Source organism: Polistes fuscatus, unplaced genomic scaffold, assembly GCF_010416935.1.
Source record: "Polistes fuscatus isolate 324 unplaced genomic scaffold, CU_Pfus_HIC Scaffold12, whole genome shotgun sequence".
NCBI classification, from domain to species: Eukaryota; Metazoa; Arthropoda; class Insecta; order Hymenoptera; family Vespidae; genus Polistes; species Polistes fuscatus.
In genome coordinates, this window is record NW_025113020.1 from 1,401,689 (window position 1) to 1,419,694 (window position 18,006).

The following is an 18,006-nucleotide window of genomic DNA, read 5'->3' on the forward strand; positions in this document are numbered from 1 at the left end:
TCGGGGTGAATAACAGTTTTAACGAAGTAGTACAAAATATGGATCATATTTTTTAACAAAACACAAGAAAATAGAACAAAATGCAAGGAAAAAAAACTCCTTTATATATATATATATATATATATAGTCGCACTTAAGACTTAAACACTTACTGACTTCAGGCTTATTATAAATTATTCGTACTTATACATCTGTCTCCGTATATCACTCAGAGTATAACTCTTTATGTAACTCTCTATATAACTCTTTTCTATATATCTCCTTATTCCGGTCTGGTGTTCGTCTTTTATACCCCGCATATAGTGGGAGGGGAAGGACTCTCTTTATCCTACAGGGCGTTTCTTATTAAATCATAGATTCCCTATTGGTCATCGATATTTCTTTCCTTTAACGCCTGTAACGTCTTAGCGAGAGAGTATCTTCCACAGCCATCGGAATTTTACCCGTTCAAACTTGCATTTGTTTACATAAGGGGGAACAAGCATGAGACCCTTTCTTTTGAGGAGACCGAATATCTTAGAATTATTTCTATCGCCTATAACCTAAGCTTTTAGAAAATATTACCTATTTATTTTGGTTTTTCTTTAGATTATCAACACCTTTAGAATTCTTTATGCCCATAGAATTCCTATATAAATAATTTTATCTCGTGCGGTGGGTTGCTCGGTTCGGCGTAATGTGACACTGAGTATGGAAGATGCACGGGGTTAGAAGAACCGCAGTTAAGTGCAACGTCTTCATAAGCACGACTTTGTATCATATCTAGAAAGAAAGGAGTCTTTACTTCTTCTTTCAGTCCAAAAAAAACGATTAAATATTCAAATGTATTTAGCCAATCGGGTATATTGTCAACTAACGGTTTGAATCTGTTCATATGTTTCAGAGCTTTAGATGTGTACGGAGATAAATTTTCCATTGCGCTTTATATTTCAAAAACAAACAAAATCTTTCTACTTTCTTAGCAATAAAATTGACTTGAAATTCTTTTCCCGTGTCTTTTGCTACGCTTTCACCAATAAAAACTTTTTTGTTTTCGTAATTAATTTCGAAGTAATTTTTCTGGAATAACTGTCACACAATTTTTATATTTAGATATACTTGATTTATATTTATGTATTGTTGTAGGGAAGAATTGACGTAAATGAGTTAGAATATTGTTTTAAGATCTGCGTTTACTAAAATAAAAATATTTCAATTTAACCGATATTCTAACGTTCTGAGAAATGTTTATCTACTCTATATTTATATGTAGAGTATCATTAATCTGCTTAAATAAAGAGGAGGATAGGATATTTTATTAACAATAAGTACTGATCATATGTCCTTGGTCGAGCAATCAATTCGACCGAACGTTATAAACAAATTTTAAATTATTTGAAATTTAAGCGTCGTGAAATGTCAACGGTTTCTAATCTGTAATTGTTGACGATTTCATGCTTTCGTAAACTTAAAAAATTTTTCTTAAAAATGTAAAAAATTATTCTTATTTTTGTAAATATAAGAAAAGAATTAATTATTTATATGTTCCCTTATTTCAAAAATTAACGATGAAAAACAAATTTGTATATCTTTTGAATTTATTATACATAGTAATTTAAACAGACAAAATCCAGAATTGAAACTTTAAATCTTTTTGATAACGTATTTTGTGATGATTTATTTGTGTTATGACGTAGCAACTATTCAAAGAATTCACCAAAGTTTCAACAGATGTTAACATGTTGAGCGCTACGCAAATTCTTAAAGAAATCCCAGTCAGACCACCCGTGTTAACTTACTATTGAAAAAACAGTTGAATGTCAGTCGCCAGTGACGGTAAGGTCAGAATTTCTTTAAAATGAAAACTTCTTTAACCGTTTGAGTCCCAGATGGTATTGAAAAAAAAAACACGGTCGAAGAATCCCAAGCAGCTCAACCGCGCTTGTTTAATTTTTATTTATGTCGAGAAACACTTCTTGTATGTGGTAGGAAAGGAACTTGACTCTCGTATTTTTTCCATCGCTCCGTCACATTTACTGGAGTTTGCAAAGTGATCGGACATATTCTTCAATTATTAATTCTTTCCATTATTAATAATTGTGTGTTTTAAAATGATTAGACGAAGCAACGCAAAAAGTAAATGACAAATTAATAAATATCTCAAGTTTGTTCAATAAAAATTATTGAGAAGATAAAATAAAAATTTGTATTTTGTAATGTAACATTGCATTACTATAGTACTATTCTACCTATTGTAAACTGTACTATTTAGGTTAAAAGGAGCTGTGTGATGTACAATACTTGTGTCAGTAAATCTGAGCGCTCGACTTCGGCAATCCGTAACGCGCCGTTAATTGTCCACAATGCTCGAAATGTGCTGGGTTTTCTCGACATAAAATCCGAAAAGAGCGTTCGTGCTGCCTGCGACTCAAATGGTTAAAATCGTAATTTGAAACTCTATGAAAAGAAAAAAACGACGCTAAACATTTGGGATTCGATAAAAAAAAATGAGGAAACGACACTAAAAAGAGACAAACATATACATCTATAGGATTTAGCCTGCGAGAGAATGAGATACAATACAGTATATAGTGTTTTCTATTATCTTACAATTAGTCTCCTTTTTGTACGATGCTTCGTAGCTTCCCCACTCTTGCAACTACTACTACATAAGCGTTGTGCTAGTGTGCGCTTACATATTGCCGAGCCCCAATAAGGGAGAAGGCGTCGTATTAGTGAGTATAGTATCTATATATTACTCTGCCTAAACTTGCCTGGTCCGAGCGTTCCACGTGTTATGATGCTTTTAAGTGTGTTAGTACATGTGAGTGAATCTGCGTTTACGAAGCCTTGGGAAAAGACGTCACAGCCAGCTTGGTGTATTGTTCACGTGGATCGTTTATGTAAATATTTTTATCATTCTAATAAAAACAGTTTTCAAGTATGACGAAAACTAATACCGAAAAAGGGTCGTGAATATCGGCAGAAAAGAAAAATATCATCGCATGATTATTCATCTAAAGGTCAATTTCAATTTCATTCTATATTTACATCAATTTATCAATGAAAATTTATTTCTTTGCATGCATTAGACGATAGATAAATTTAATTACAATTTTTTGCGACTACTTTGGAAATTCGTTAAAAGATTAAAAAGAATCTATAAATACAAGAAAAACTACGCATTGATAGTATAATTTTTATTTTTTTTATTAACAACCTCTGAATTTTACAAGTTGTCCACTTTCAACATTTGAATGTTCATTTGTGAACATTTGGTAAATTGGTTTACCAATTTGATAATCCTACGCGTACACTCATACTATCTCAGGACAACATACTTAAGAAACTCACTTGGTTCTTTGACTGGACACTAGATGGCAAAATACCATTTGCCGCTTCTCGCAAGTAAAATAGTACATTATGGTATACATATAGGATTCGAGCACCACTGATAATTAAGATCATACTTCACAGGATCATTTCTGTAGTATATCTTCAAAACTGCTTAGCGTAAAGCTGAGTCGATGCAACTACGATGACGAGTTGTAGTTCTCCTCCTTGAGCGTGAGGACGATTTAGAATCTTGGCTTTAACGTCAAGATTCTAGTCACCGATGATCGTTCACTCCTTTTACTCGGTAGAAGGAGCTACGGGAAGCAGAACTTTCTGAGTAGATATTAAAAAAATATTCAAAATTAAGATCAATACTGCGTATACGTACACACATATGCATACATACACAAGCGATCGGCTGATCATGAGAATAATGGAAGGAAGCTCCTTTCATTGAGTTTTTATGATTCCTTTAAGAGATAAGGAAAAATAAAAGACGGGAAGAGTATCGATATTCGGAAACTACGGGTATCGTCACTTCATTATATTCTTAGGCCAGTCAACGCGGGCCAAACACGGACTTTTTAGCTGACAGCTTCAAAATTTGACCTAAGGGTAAGTTGCCGACGCTGAATCGAATGGTGCTAATTATAATAAAATCAGCAGCCGGCATCTTGGGGAAAAAGGGTAAAATATAGCCTTATCTTAGAATCTAGGCATTTAATCGAAAAAAGTTTTAAACAATCTTATAAAAAAAATAGTTCCCCCACGAAGAATCGAATGTTAATAAACCAGCGCGAGAAGCGAAGACGTTACTACTTACGCTAACGCACCACTTGATAATAGCTCAAATTATTTCGTACAATACTTAAGACTTCGAAGATGAATCAGAATCCATTACTATTTTCTTATAACATAATAAAAATGAATTAAAATTATGTATAGACAAAAAATAAATTCCACGTTTTTAGAATATCCTTTCATATATATCTTGAATTAATTTTATGTGTGGTTATAAAATTCTTCTTTTTCAAATATGTATTTAGTTTGATACACTAATAAATTTTTACGAGACATAAAGTCAGTAATTTAAAATTTTATAAAATACATAATTTAATAGGAAAAATATTTAAATTTTAAATTTCGTCTTAAAGAGAATACGTATTCAATTTGATATACAAATAAATTTTTGTGAGGCAAAGAATTTATATCAATTAATTATTCTAGTTAATTTTATGGCGAGACACAAAATTAATTCATTATTTTTACTCTCAACTAAATAATAATAGTTTCTGTTAAAATGAATTATTTTTTTTTTTTACTCAAGGTTCATTATTTTTGACAATAAATAAAAAAACGGCGTGCCATAAGCATCAAGATTCGATTTAAAAATGCCGCGCTTATACGCCGATATATAGATATACAAAACGCTCGACGCACGATGGCCAAAACGAAAAATTCTCGCTACCGAAAGAAAAAATATAAGAAGAGAAATATCGGTTTCTTGTCTCACTCGCACTCGTATATAGAACGCTCAACTGTCGATGGCCAGGACAAAAAATACTCGTTATCGCCTAAACAAATAGAAAAGGAAAATATCGGTTTCTTCTCTCACTCGCACTTGCATTCAAGACCGAGAGACCCAAAGATTGCCGAAGATCCTTCGTTTATGCATTAGTACACACGGACGCTCGCACGCACACTAGCCCGCTCGCGTGTAAAAGCCGACTGAGAGGCGGGACTTGCTTCCCCACTCTTACAATTACTTTTACAACTCTTTCTTGTTTATTTTTGCAAATACGAAGATAAACCTTTAGAACATTTTTTTAGTATTTTTCAATTCTCTACAACTTTTGTTTGAAACTTTTTTCGATTAAATGCCTAGATTCTAAGATAAGGCTATTTTTTACGTTTTTTTTTATGACGCTGAAGTCAAACTGCAAAAAAAATAGCACCATTCGATTCAGCGTCGTCAAATTACCCTTATATCAAGTTTGCAGAACTATGGAAGAATTAAGGAACTCTGGAAAAACTTCATGGGCTATAATGCTGTATACTTGAAATCGCTTTGCCGCGCGTCGTAAATACCAACAAACTTCATGGTGTCGTTTTTCCAGACGCTCGGAACAAAATCACTCCCCATTACATTTTCCCCAACGCGCCAAAAGAAGTATAACTTCAAAAATGTTTCATTCAATGCAGAATAGACAACGAAATATCAACTAGATGGTCTTCTATATTATATAATGTGTTATTAACCGCAGACGAGATCCATACTGCGCGAGAAAGTATTCTGTACTCAAAGGGTCAATCCATCCTCTGCACCGTGTTATAGTTTTCAATAGTCACGTATAATTAAGAACTGCAAAAATACGCTCTCCGACTCTACTTTGCGATTTCCGATAGAATATGATGTTTCGTAACTCTTTCGCGAAGATACATCGGCGCGATTGAATAAGTTAAATGTTCGTGATAAAGTTATTTAAATACAAATCTCTAGTTAGAATTTCGGCTCTGAACGGGTAATTGGCGCCTTCGTCCTTCGCGAGATGTTTTATGGTCCGGATGGTGATAAAAGATACTGATGCTATACCGAATGTGACCAAGTTGAGTTCAATGTATGAATCCGTACGTTATGAGATCGTAGTAAATGCTCTACCAATGCATCCTGTATCGTGTGCTCGACTAGTAATGTACTATTAAGAAAGATTCCGTTTATATCTATTGTCTCAAAGTTCTATCACCTTTTTTAATGAGGTACGTCGCGATTATAAGTAGTTGATTCGGTGTATTTAACGTGACGACGTGGAGAATATAGGAGTTAGTTATGTGGATTCTAGGTTTGTTGGGATGTTGACGCGAGTGTTTCCCGTTTTGAAGATGTGGGGTCACGCGTCGAAGGTATGTTCTCATTATCGGTTCGGTGTAAGGACGTGTGATGTGGTTGATGGCATATTCGACAATTCGATAATCTGCATGCACCTTAATGCTTTCGCAAACAGTTTTAACATATTTTATAATTTCGAATTACCTCCCATTTGCTGGCTATCGTCATGTCATTATATTTAGGACAGCGGTACAACGGGTGTTCGACTCGTTCGCAAAGGATGCAGTTGAGCCATGTATTAATGAGGACCGAATGCGTAAAATAAGTGTCCTACTGTTTTCGAGATTGTAATGTGTTCGTTTGGATATGTTTACGTTTTTCGCGGGGTTCGTCCTTAGTATCCATGGGTAGCTTCTCTGATGCACTATACCGGTGGTCTATCTCTTTTAAAAATTTGTAAAGTTCATTACGGGTAGGGTAATCGTCCGAATTGAGTTGTCGATCCCATACTTCCCGAACGCTAGGAGGTAAAAGGCGCTCAATGATGCGCACTTGTAGGGCATGAGGCTCGTTAAATGAATCAATCATATTGAGATATGCCTCCGTATATCTTATAAGTTTCTAAATCCCTCTTGCCGAATTGTTCGCGGAATATTTTAAATCTAGAATCGCGTCGAGAAGTCTTGCCAGAAGTACGCGTTTTCTATCATATTTTTCCAATAATGTCTCCCACGCGATATTGTTATTCGACCCGTCCACTGAATATAGTTTAATCACTTCGAGTGCACGGCTATGCAATGCATCTCGAAGATACGCGTGTTTTTCTAAATCGGATATGTCGGTCCGCGCATCTATCAGAGTTAAAAAACCTTTCTTAAATTCCAACCATTCTTCTAATTTTCCATCGAATCTAGGTATCTCGATTCGTTTTAATTTAATCTGCCGTTCAGTCGTACTAGTCTGATTTGAAGTTATGCTGCTATCATTCGCGATGTTAGCCGCGGGTGTTCTTTTTTCGTCAATTATAGATCCGACAGTATGATATCTGTTAAAAAGATTCTCTAAATCATTGAATTCTTCCTCCTCTTCAGGACTGATATCTACACAATCTCGATACGACCGTTCGTATTCCTCTATTAATTTAGTAAGGCGTTCGTAGCGATTTACTAGTTCGTTAATTTTTGATTTCCCTTCCCCAACTAAGTTTTCTAAAGAAGTTAATCGGCCCTTCAAAATCTTTCGTTCCCGTCTGAGACGTTTTACCGATTTCATTTTGTATCGACGTTATCTTACTTTTCGAAGACGGATTAATATAAATTATGTTTAATGTGAAGATTTCAATATATAAATATGTATTATAATGTGTCGAGTTTCCGATCACGCGGTTACGGTCCTGAGCTGTGAATTAGTAAAGAAGTGGTAGTGTTTACCGAGCGTGGGGCCACTTATGTATCGGCCCTGCTTACGTCACAAATTCTTTGTTGCCTAGACTTATGCTTTGAAGGAATGTACCGTTGCTGAGCGGCGTAGCCGCTGAAACTGTTATCGCCCTTTGTCCAAGGACAAAGCGTTTTTCGAATTCTATTAATATACGTTACTTTGGTTAAATTTTGAAATGGAATCAAATAAGTTGTTTCCGATTTTAATATAATGGTTTGGTGGGAAAGATGAGAAAAAAGAATAAGAATTATATTAGAAATTGCGAACTTCTATAGGTTTCGAAGCCATAATTTCTTATAGAATATTTAGTAATTCTTAAAGTAGATACGCATAAGCGTACGCACAAATAATTAAATCTTCTTATCTCTTATTCCGAATCCTTTGTGATGACTAGCTCGACTTGGTAGCGTGTATGTTCAGGAAGTAAAGGTTCTTAATAACGATGCCGCATATGCAGCTTCACTCAAACCAGGAATCAGGAATTCACACCTCACTGGAGGCACCAAAATGTATTTCCCAAAATTCCTCCAACACGGAGTCCTCCGGCTATTGGATCAGGCTAATTATGAGGAGGTTAAAAAGGTGAATTAAAATAAATAAAACATTTGGTTGAGCCAATAAGTGCAATGCTTTATTGGCTCGTCAGGGAAAAGCCTTACGGCATAAAACCCTGGTTAGTATCAAATACAATGGACGACGATGGATCACGGACTATGTCCGTGATCAGCTTCTCGTCACGATTAACCCTGATGGGTAATCTCGTTGAAAGAAATGGAAATTATATCTCTCACCGTTGATTGTCGCCTCTATGTCTCGGTTATGGTGAATATATAAATATCACCTTAATTATCCGCGCGCGCCTCTCTCTCTCTCACTATCGTCGTTATAATATCGCTTCTGCGATCCACCACCGTCGTTATAATATCTGTAAGATGTATTCGTTTAACAGATAAATTCTTTGTCCTTCTGATACTCCTCTCGCTCGTTGTCACCAAGTATTCTCGTATGCGTCCAGCGAAGGAATAGACTAAATGTCTTTTGTCATGAGCCCTGCAGAATGCACTCACTCGAAGGTCGAGTGGTGGGGAGTATGGACGCTAGTGTCTAGTAACTCTGTATCGATTAGTGCGCGCGCAATAAATCTCGTTTTTTAGTTACTATCGATTTTTGGTTACGATCGATTCCGATCGTACAGTGTCGATATTTTGAACTTCATTAAAATAAATAAAATCAATATTAAAATCAGTTGCGAATAATACAAATATTTCCTGTTTATATTTAAAATTACACATTTTATATGCTTATATTTTTTATGGGGTACAACTTGAGCAACCTTATTCTACGTATTCAAATGCATATCAATGATACTTTGGAATTTGTTTTTTTTTTTTGAATCTCATTATAGCTAAACTTAATTATATTTTTATCCATTAGATATAAAATTTAATATTATTTTAACTAAATAACAAAATTAAATAATAAAATTTATAAGAATATAAAGTAATAGGGTCAACACTATAATTTATTCGTTTGCTTATGATATTTTATTCAACACAGAGTATTATAAGTATTTACTAATATTATGTCTTTTATATAATAATAGATTATTTTGAATTTAATAAAACACATTTTTTTACGTTACACATGTTGCATTATTTATCGATAATAAATGAACAATAACATTTGAGGGTAATCTCATTAAACTATTCATATCAATTTGTATGAAGCTGTTGTTCCCCAAAAATAAGTGATTTAAATTCGAATAAGCATATATAGACATGCTATCGATACTAAAAAACAGATTCGATTTCAAATTAAGATACCGCAACCCTGTCAAGGTATTCATCCATGTAGTAGGAAGCGTAGTCAGATTATTTTCTGCAAGATCAAGTTTTTGTAACATCCTCAAGTTAAAGAAAGCATCTTTGTCGATATTCTCGATACGATTACCCCGCAAATTTAATGTCAGCAAATTTTTCAGATTAGCAAAATAATTGGACGTAATATTAACAAGCTTATTATAAGCTATCGACAAATTTGTGAGAGAACCTAAATAGGTTAAAAAAGATAGTGAAGACAGAGAATTTCGATCTAAAGATAAACGTTTTAACAATCTCGCATTTTGTAAAAATCTGACTCCAATGTCTTTTATGTTGTTTGATGACATATCCAAATCAACGAGATTTCCTTTATTAAGGTACTCCATATAATTAAGAACATTGGTGCAATTACGAACAGATAATATTGCTAGGTTTTTATAACTATTCATATAATAATTGAATGTATTATCTTTTAAAAATAGCCCATAAATATTAACAGGAAAACTCGCTAAGTTAATGGAGCGACGGTTTCTTTCCAAATACAAATACCGCGTTGTCGGAGGTATAAAATTTAATGATTCCAAATTATTACCTGATAAATAAAGATGCGTCAAGCGAGGAAATGAAGTTTTGATATACGTCGGAAAAGTTTCTAAGTTATTGTCACTTAGATCTAAATGCGTGACATTAGGTAGGTAAATTTCTGATGATGCTACAATGTTCTCGTTTGAAATGAATCCATCTAAACTCTCATAAGTCTTTTTACGTGTTGTTTGAGCTAAATTTAATTTAGTTAATAATGTATGGTTAAATGACTTCAAAAATTTGTCAAATATAGTCGATACATAATTTCGTCGAATATTGAGACAGGACAAATTTGGAACAGCTTTAAAAGCATTCGAGGAGATATCAACGATTTTATTATTCTCGAGATTAATAGATTTCACGTTGACACTGTCGATGAAATTTTCTCTCACTATCTCCAAACCCATGTTAACAAGTTGTACATTCTCGTGTTCCTGATTGTCGCAATTATCCATCGGTTCTTCTAAATAAAAACCAAGATCTTCTTCGAATTTTCTCGAATCAATCGATATCGTTATAGCATGTAAACCATGAATGATTTCCATACTTATGATAGCAGCGAAAATGATAGATGTACTCAAATACCACATTATGAATAAGATCTGCAAAATAAAAAGAAATTTTTTATTTATCAAATTTCCACTTTTCACTTTTTTTAATAACTTGGAACAGTATATTGTTTAAAAAAGACGATAATATAAGAATAATGATAAAAAGTAATACAACTTTAGAGATATGTAATATATTAAATGATAATTATAGACAAATTTAATTCGTATATGGTTATATTTTTACTCATCTAATTTCTTAACCTATTTACAGTGACTCACTTTAATATTCTAACACCATGATTTTTTAAATACGATTCTTCTGCATACCGACTTTGAGTTGAGTTAAAGATTTTTCTTATTTTTACCGAGTAATACACTCTTTCTAGTTTTCAGAAACATAAGTTTTATTTATTCAATTAACGTAACTATCGATATATATGGCAAAATAAAAACGAAATAATATTTACTTTCCTTATCGCAAAAATATTTGGAAACTTTATTTTCTACCTTTATCGTTCAAAGAAATCAGTTAGATAGTTTAGATATTTTTTTCAAAAACATAGTCGTATTAAAAAACCCAATGAAGAATCATATATTAATTTGGATCGAAAACTGTCATATGTCGTACATGTTATTAACAAAAATAGCATGAAAAACCAAAAATATTTCGTACGATCCATTAAAAAAAAAGGAAATTGATAATTTATTAAATATAAGTTAGAGTACAGTAGCTAGACATCATCAAACGATATACCCGCGAAGATAGAATAAAAAGTATTCTGCAGACGTACAAAACATTTTATTGATAAAATGATTAAATGATCAGAATAAGATTGTCAGGAAAATAGAACAAGATCCTGAATTAAGTGCTCCTATATTGACCTCACAGTTATTAATAAATAAATTTGAATAGTTCGATGAGGCTCATATGATACCAAAAATATTTTTGTTTTCATATCATTTTTTTAGAAGATATCAAGGTTACCCTCATTTTTGTAAATAAAATAAAAAACAAAAATATTTAAGATACCAACGTTAACTGACTTACCTTGTATAAGCGAAAAGAATCGGAAGAAAAGAATTGTTATCTAAACTTTAACTGAACTCTCGGTAGATATACAAGACAATCATATTTTAAAAGCCATGGTATTTGAATATTAAGGGAAGTTATTATATATTTGTTATTATTATATTGTATACTTCACTAAACCCTTTGAAGCACGGAACATAAAAAAATAATAATAATTTAATTAAGTTTTGTGTTATAAGGTGGGATTTAAATAACCCTACCGTGTATATTTACGCATCAAAAAGATGGAACACTTTTAATACCCCCGTTCCCCAAAGAGTTAAATCGTAAAAACCAGAGATATTAAAAGAAATAATTTCGCACTTCTAGGAATGCATATAAAAAAACATTTTATTATACACTTAAATATGTTGTTTTAGGAAATAAGTTGGTTCTATACGAATTGAAATGAGAGACAAGTAGTTAAAATATGAAAGTGATATTTGATCAGTCTTAAAAGTTTACTTTTCTTACTTATAAGTTTCGTGCTTGTAGTTATTTGTTCTTATATCTTCCTATTCTTTAAAAATAGATATTCTATCAGTCGTACTTCTTTATCAATTTTAAATCTATTACATTGATACGTATCATGAATCATGATTCATGATTATAAGAAAAAGATTCTTAAAGAATTAAATCAATCAAGAAACTTTATCTCGAGATTAGATAACTTTCGTTTGGAAGAATTGATAAGGATATGTTTACCGACCACTATTCCGATAATTTACAATTATTTTACAACAAATTAAGGTTACTAACATTTTTTAAATTCTTACTCAATTCGGTTGGTAATTTAATCGAACTATTACTGTATTTAGCTAATTTTTCTTAAAATTTCAATTTAAAAAATCAATATTTTTAAATATATTGTTATTAAAACAACAATTTTTTCAAAATCAATACTGTTAAATCCTGTGCCGTAACGAAAAGTGTAGTCTGTATTTAATCAAGCAGTTAAGCCTTTACTAGGTAATGACCTAAAGAATTGTGAGTGAGTTGGGGAGTGATGAGGTTATGTTGTGAGAAACTGGAGGGGAAGAGGGTAGTTAAACTATGAATTTGATTGGAATTCTATTACAGTGGAGGTAGATGATTAAGAATTAAACTAAGACGCTTACCCTTTTCTGCAGCTGATGAGATAGGTCTCTGTCTCTGGTTTACAATAATAAAATAATTCTAATCGTGGGTACTAATTGAATTTTACTAACTCTCAAATACGGGTATACTCTATATTTATTCTTTTACATTACCGATCAATCTTGTTGGACGTTTCACTGATTTTAAAGAATATAGTCTTATTAATTAAAAACAGAATACAGACTTACTAACTAAAACAGAAATATCGGATTAATAGAAATAAATTATAAGTGTCCTCGCCTTTGTTCCTGATCTTCTTTATAGACCTATTCTTACTCCCACTTCTTTGACCAGTTACTTCGTTGCATAACGAATCGATTTGCAAGATATGAAACTTAGTCTCCTTATTGGGTAGTTACATTGACGCCTACAAGACTCATTGGTTTAAAGAATAACCAAAGAGTAGATGGTACCTTCCGCTAATAAAGTCCTGACAACTTTGGATCCAAGAATTTCTTTAGAGTCTGCGCCTATGGGTAGAAGAACTGATCCATTGTCTAATAATTTATGTGTTCTAAGAGTTATAGTAAGGACGAGGTTTCCAAGACGTTTAGGTTATGTGATTCTTTTCTAAACTCGTTGGCGACAATTATGCGCGGGTCTGGAAAATGCTTGTCATCTGGTTCTTTAGTTTTAGTAATAACCATTTTTGGGATACATCTTATTACATTTCTTCGACGAAGAAAATATCGAGTGTAGCAGAAAAAAAAAGAATAAATGGTCTAGGACGTAACAGTAAATTAAAACATTTGGGTTTTCTTTAGAAATTGTTATATGTTAAAGATAAAATGAATAAGTTTTGAAAGCTATGTAAAATATAAGTTGAAGATAATTTGTTATTATATTATTAAACAATAAATATAAATTTGGTAATGAGGCTAATATAAATTAAAATATCTCCTTATTCGTTGCTCGAAAATTCCAGAATAACTGATGCACGTGCATTCATAAATACTCTTTTATTAGAATTAATGAAAAAAATAATTTTTCATTGCATCGATGACAAAAATTGCATGACTTTTAATCTTTGGTTTTTTTAAACTTTTGGATAAGTAATACACACGCACACGCACGCACACACACACACGTCACTATTTATTTTTATTTTATATATCTTATTGTGGTATATGCATCCCGTAAATTAATCAATTCTCACACTTCCATGTTACACTTATTTAAAATATTGTGAAATTTCTGAAATATATCACTATTATATCGTTAAATTCATTCTATTGAAAGTAAAAAAATGTTTTTTAATTGATTCTCACTCACCTAAAAATTAAATAATTTCAGATGTACAAAAATAAATATTTATTCAACTCTTATATAAATAATCAATCAAAAATAAAAAATAAAAGTAATGCATTTTTTATCGCGGCACGTGGAAAAAAAATTCTTTTAATTTATTTTAGAAATATTTCATATAGCATGCTAATTTCTTCGTGTCTATTGAAAATTTCAAGTTTACCGTTTAATCTAAAAAGAAACAATTTAATTTAAATAAGAATTCTAATATTTCTGATAACGCCGTAATTAGTATTGTCTTCGTATGAATATTTTATTTTTACAAATATCTTTAATATCAATTCACAATTATGAATAAGTAACTTATGGAATTACATGTATTTATCTATATAATTCGGATGAACGAATCACGAAACTGATTTAGATTTTCTTGAATTACTTTAATTAAATATAACGTACAATTTAGCTTCTGTTGTTGACAGATCCTTCAACATCGACACGATATCGACATCTGATAATAAATCTAAAAAAGATTACTGCGATGATAATTCAAAGTGATACAATAACTTGAATTACTTTGACTTTCTCTTTCTTTTACCGATATAAAAAAATGTTGTTTATAAATGTCGGAAGAGGCAATAATATCTGATAATTATAATTAAGGAAACATAAGTATAATAAATAACATATATAGTAGACCCTACTGTAAATTTTGAAATAATTGATATTTACTTGTAACACAAACTTTCAAAATTCCTATTGTTCGGGCTATTTAGCCCTTGGTAAAGAATTTGTATTTCGCGCCGTGGCACTTCAATAAACACCAAGTAAAACCACCAAATAGCAATAAAAAAAAAAGCTTATTTTAACAGAACGAAGTCCTAATAAAACGAAGAAGAAGAATTTCTTTCTACTACTTGCTTTAAACACCTATATGCAGAAATCTATTTTAGGTTTATTATGCTTTCCAACTGATATAAATTTTATTGCAAAGAAACATTTTGTTTTTTGATAAATATAATTTTACAAAAGTTATAATAAAATAGTACTAAGCTGAGATCTTATTTCTATTTTATAATGCTGTTGAAGTAGAATAAATTTGTACTTATCGAGTCGTCATCTACATGCATTTTGGAAGACACCGTCTTCTTTTTATTCGCACTGGGAAGAAACCATGTGCATTAATATTCTATCAAGAAAATTGAAAAGAGAATGTATCTCAGTTATTTATAAATTATTTTCTACAATAATTCTTATTAAACTATAATCTCTTGCAGCTTTTTGACTAGTATCAGTATACATGTAAATTTCTGTTTCAGTTTTCGAGATTTCTAAAACTAATGCAGAGAAGTGTAATGCCTATTTACTATATTACTATATTTACTATATTTTACTATATTACTATCGTTACAAAAATGTATTTAAAAGAAAGTATCCATCACAAACAAACACGAACGTTGTAAGGCGTATAGGCTGCAAAAAAATGTTTTGTTATGCAAAAAAAGTATAAATTCTTACGTGCGTACATAAGTACACACACTAGTTTTTTCTTTTCAAGTCGCTGAAGAAGCAAATCGCACGTAGAGACGCGGTTCGTAAGGTCGGTCTCCGTCAATTGATGTGGAACCCAAGCTTCATACCGATTCACATATCCCGTCTTGATTAAATGAACTGTTGTCCTGGGAATATTAGTTGTTTCCACTATCTCGCGCACACGACGAGGTCTGTTCAAAAAGTATCGCGAATTTTGAATTCTCGCGGGTTACGTATATTCGATTTTCAATTTTTTTTGCGGCGTTATGTTGGTACTCATGTCCCTCACTTATGCTGACAAGTTCGGCCACTTTAAATGTTCAGTTAATTTTTGACAGGTATTTTGCTTGGACGTGTTCTTGCTCGGCTTCGATTTTTGCCTATTTTTCGGCTTTTGCACTATGATAACGCCCCTGCTCACTCATCGTTGCTTGTGAGCAAATTTTTGGCCAAAAACAACACAATAATGATGCTGCAGCAACCGTATTCTCCAGATCTGGCCCCTGTGAGTTTTCCTTGTTCCCAAAACTGAAAAGGCCCACGAAAGCATGACGATACGCTACGATTGAAGAGATAAAGATGGCATCGAAGAAGGAGCTGAACAAGATCACTAAAAATGATTTTTTGAAGTGCTTCGAGGATTGGAAAAAACGTTGGCACAAGTGTATAATATCTGATGGGGATTACTTTTAAGGGGACTAAGGGGTCTGTGGCATCATTATTGTGTTGTTTTTGGCCAAAAATTCGTAGATAAGCAACGATGTGTGAGCAGGAGCGTTTCACGGTGCAAAAGCCGAAAAATAGGCAAAAATCGAATACGAGCCAAAAGCTGGTCCTAGCAAAATAGCTGTCAAAAATTAACTAAACATTCAAAGTAGCCGAACTTGTCAGCATAAGTGAAGGACATGAGTATAAACATAATGCCACAAAAAAATTGAAAATCGAATATACGTAACCCGTGGGAATTCAAATTTCGCGATACTTTTTGAACAGACCTCGTATATCGCGATTTTTCAGCGAGCATGCTCTTTATAAGGTTCGTATCTGTCGTTGCTGGGCGGTCGCTGCAGTCTTCATCATTCAAATCAAAATTGCCAGCTCTAAATTTCTTAAACTAAGTACGAACGGTTCAAAGTCGTAGTATCACTCCCATAAACGGTGCAAATCTCGTTTGCAGTGTCCTTTGCACTATTACCTTTTTTAAAGCAATGAAGCATAACATGTCGCAAATGCTTCTTTTGACTATCCATATTGAACGGCGTAGAAAAAGATTTTAAAAGAGGCTTTGTCACCAACAAAACGTATTTTGAAAGAGCTGTGAGATGACTGAAATCGATGCTATAAACGGACAAAAGATAAGCCTGTATGATTACAAACATAGCCAGCTCGAAATCATACATAGCGTGACGCGGAAAGAACTTATGGGACAACCATTATTTCCTTTCCAAAGCAAATCGCTTCTTCTTATTTTAACTTATTAACTTTTTTTATTATGGAATGCATATTTTGTTAAAATTTTGAAAGTTGTATAAATGTGTTTTATGCAAATGTCCAAAAATGATAATAGATTAGAATAAATTGAAATCTACTAAATTGAAATCTTGATTTGTGTCTGATGAAATGACTCCTTATAGTTCACCACTGCGAAAAACTATAAAATGTTACAGGAAATTGGCAATAAAGCATTTAATGATTATTAGTGTCGTAAATTAATGTTATACAAATAAGTAACTCGAAAAAAAGAAATTTTAAAATCCCGATTTTAAGATGAAGTTAGCAATATATTTAGTGAAATGTTCTGATGATGAAGATTACATTTTATCAAGCAATTACGTACAAAAAAAATGTCGTTACATGTTACGCGTATTTTCTTTGTAATTATAAAATTATTTTTGCATGTTATGTATGTCATTATTTTCTTGAAACATTTATAAAAACAATGGTATTATTTAAAAATTTATAAGTATCGATATTTATCCTAATTATGTATTTTTATTATTAGTCGTGTTAAGATCACCGGTGACCTACTCGGCGCTGTTGTGAAGTAGTGTTGAGGTCACCGATGACCTACACGGCAGTCAACGCGTTAACGTGGTTGTTACGTCGAAACGTAACGTAAAAAAAATAGAAATAGTTAGCATGATTGTTCAGTTTAATATCAGATGAATCAAGAACGCCTGGACGTGAGACATAGCTTAAAGATAACCCGATGACCAAACAATTACATCTTCGCTATACAAGAAGCAAACACTTTTTACAATTCCGAAAACCATAAACTTATAGAAAATTCTTAAGAGACAATAAAAAAACCAACAAACGGACCGAGCCGTATCGATACGATTCTTTGATCATTTCTATATCAGAAACTATGCCTCTGTCGCATTTAATCCGCAAACATCCGATAGTGCTGTAAATACCTTTCTGTCTTCTTTTCCTGCATAACATACACATACACACACACAAAAAGTGTGATGTAATTTTTTA

At 32.3% G+C, this 18,006-nt stretch overlaps 2 protein-coding genes and 1 non-coding gene across 3 annotated transcripts; 1 reads left to right on the forward strand and 2 right to left on the reverse strand.

The window, feature by feature from the left end:
• The first annotated feature begins 3,439 nt into the window (after nucleotides 1-3,439).
• LOC122513630 lies at nucleotides 3,440-3,657 on the forward strand. The gene has a single exon (XR_006302807.1). It is a non-coding gene; the product is annotated as a small nucleolar RNA U3 (small nucleolar RNA).
• A 3,106-nt stretch (nucleotides 3,658-6,763) lies between these two features.
• LOC122513561 lies at nucleotides 6,764-7,414 on the reverse strand. The gene has a single exon (XM_043629966.1). It carries the CDS (start codon nucleotides 7,412-7,414, stop codon nucleotides 6,764-6,766), a length of 651 nt encoding a protein of 216 aa, XP_043485901.1.
• A 190-nt stretch (nucleotides 7,415-7,604) lies between these two features.
• Nucleotides 7,605-10,577, reverse strand: LOC122513562 (leucine-rich repeat-containing G-protein coupled receptor 5-like). The gene is made up of 3 exons (XM_043629968.1): nucleotides 9,952-10,577; nucleotides 9,686-9,843; nucleotides 7,605-7,723 (listed from the first exon to the last, which is right to left on the reverse strand). The coding sequence occupies exons 1-3, from the start codon at nucleotides 10,575-10,577 to the stop codon at nucleotides 7,605-7,607; spliced, it is 903 nt and encodes a 300-aa protein (XP_043485903.1).
• Nucleotides 10,578-18,006: the final 7,429 nt, after the last annotated feature.

Bases quoted from the DNA above. Each gene is read 5' to 3' on its own strand.
- LOC122513561 (XM_043629966.1), bottom strand. From the start codon at position 7,414: ATGAAATCGGTAAAACGTCTCAGACGGGAACGAAAGATTTTGAAGGGC.
- LOC122513562 (XM_043629968.1), bottom strand. From the start codon at position 10,577: ATGTGGTATTTGAGTACATCTATCATTTTCGCTGCTATCATAAGTATG. The intron at 9,844-9,951 runs GTATTTGTATTT...TTATATGAATAG, and splicing joins TTTATACCTCCGACAACGCG to TTATAAAAACCTAGCAATAT. The intron at 7,724-9,685 runs GTTTATCTTTAG...GTATATTAATAG, and splicing joins AAATGCGAGATTGTTAAAAC to AATTCGAAAAACGCTTTGTC.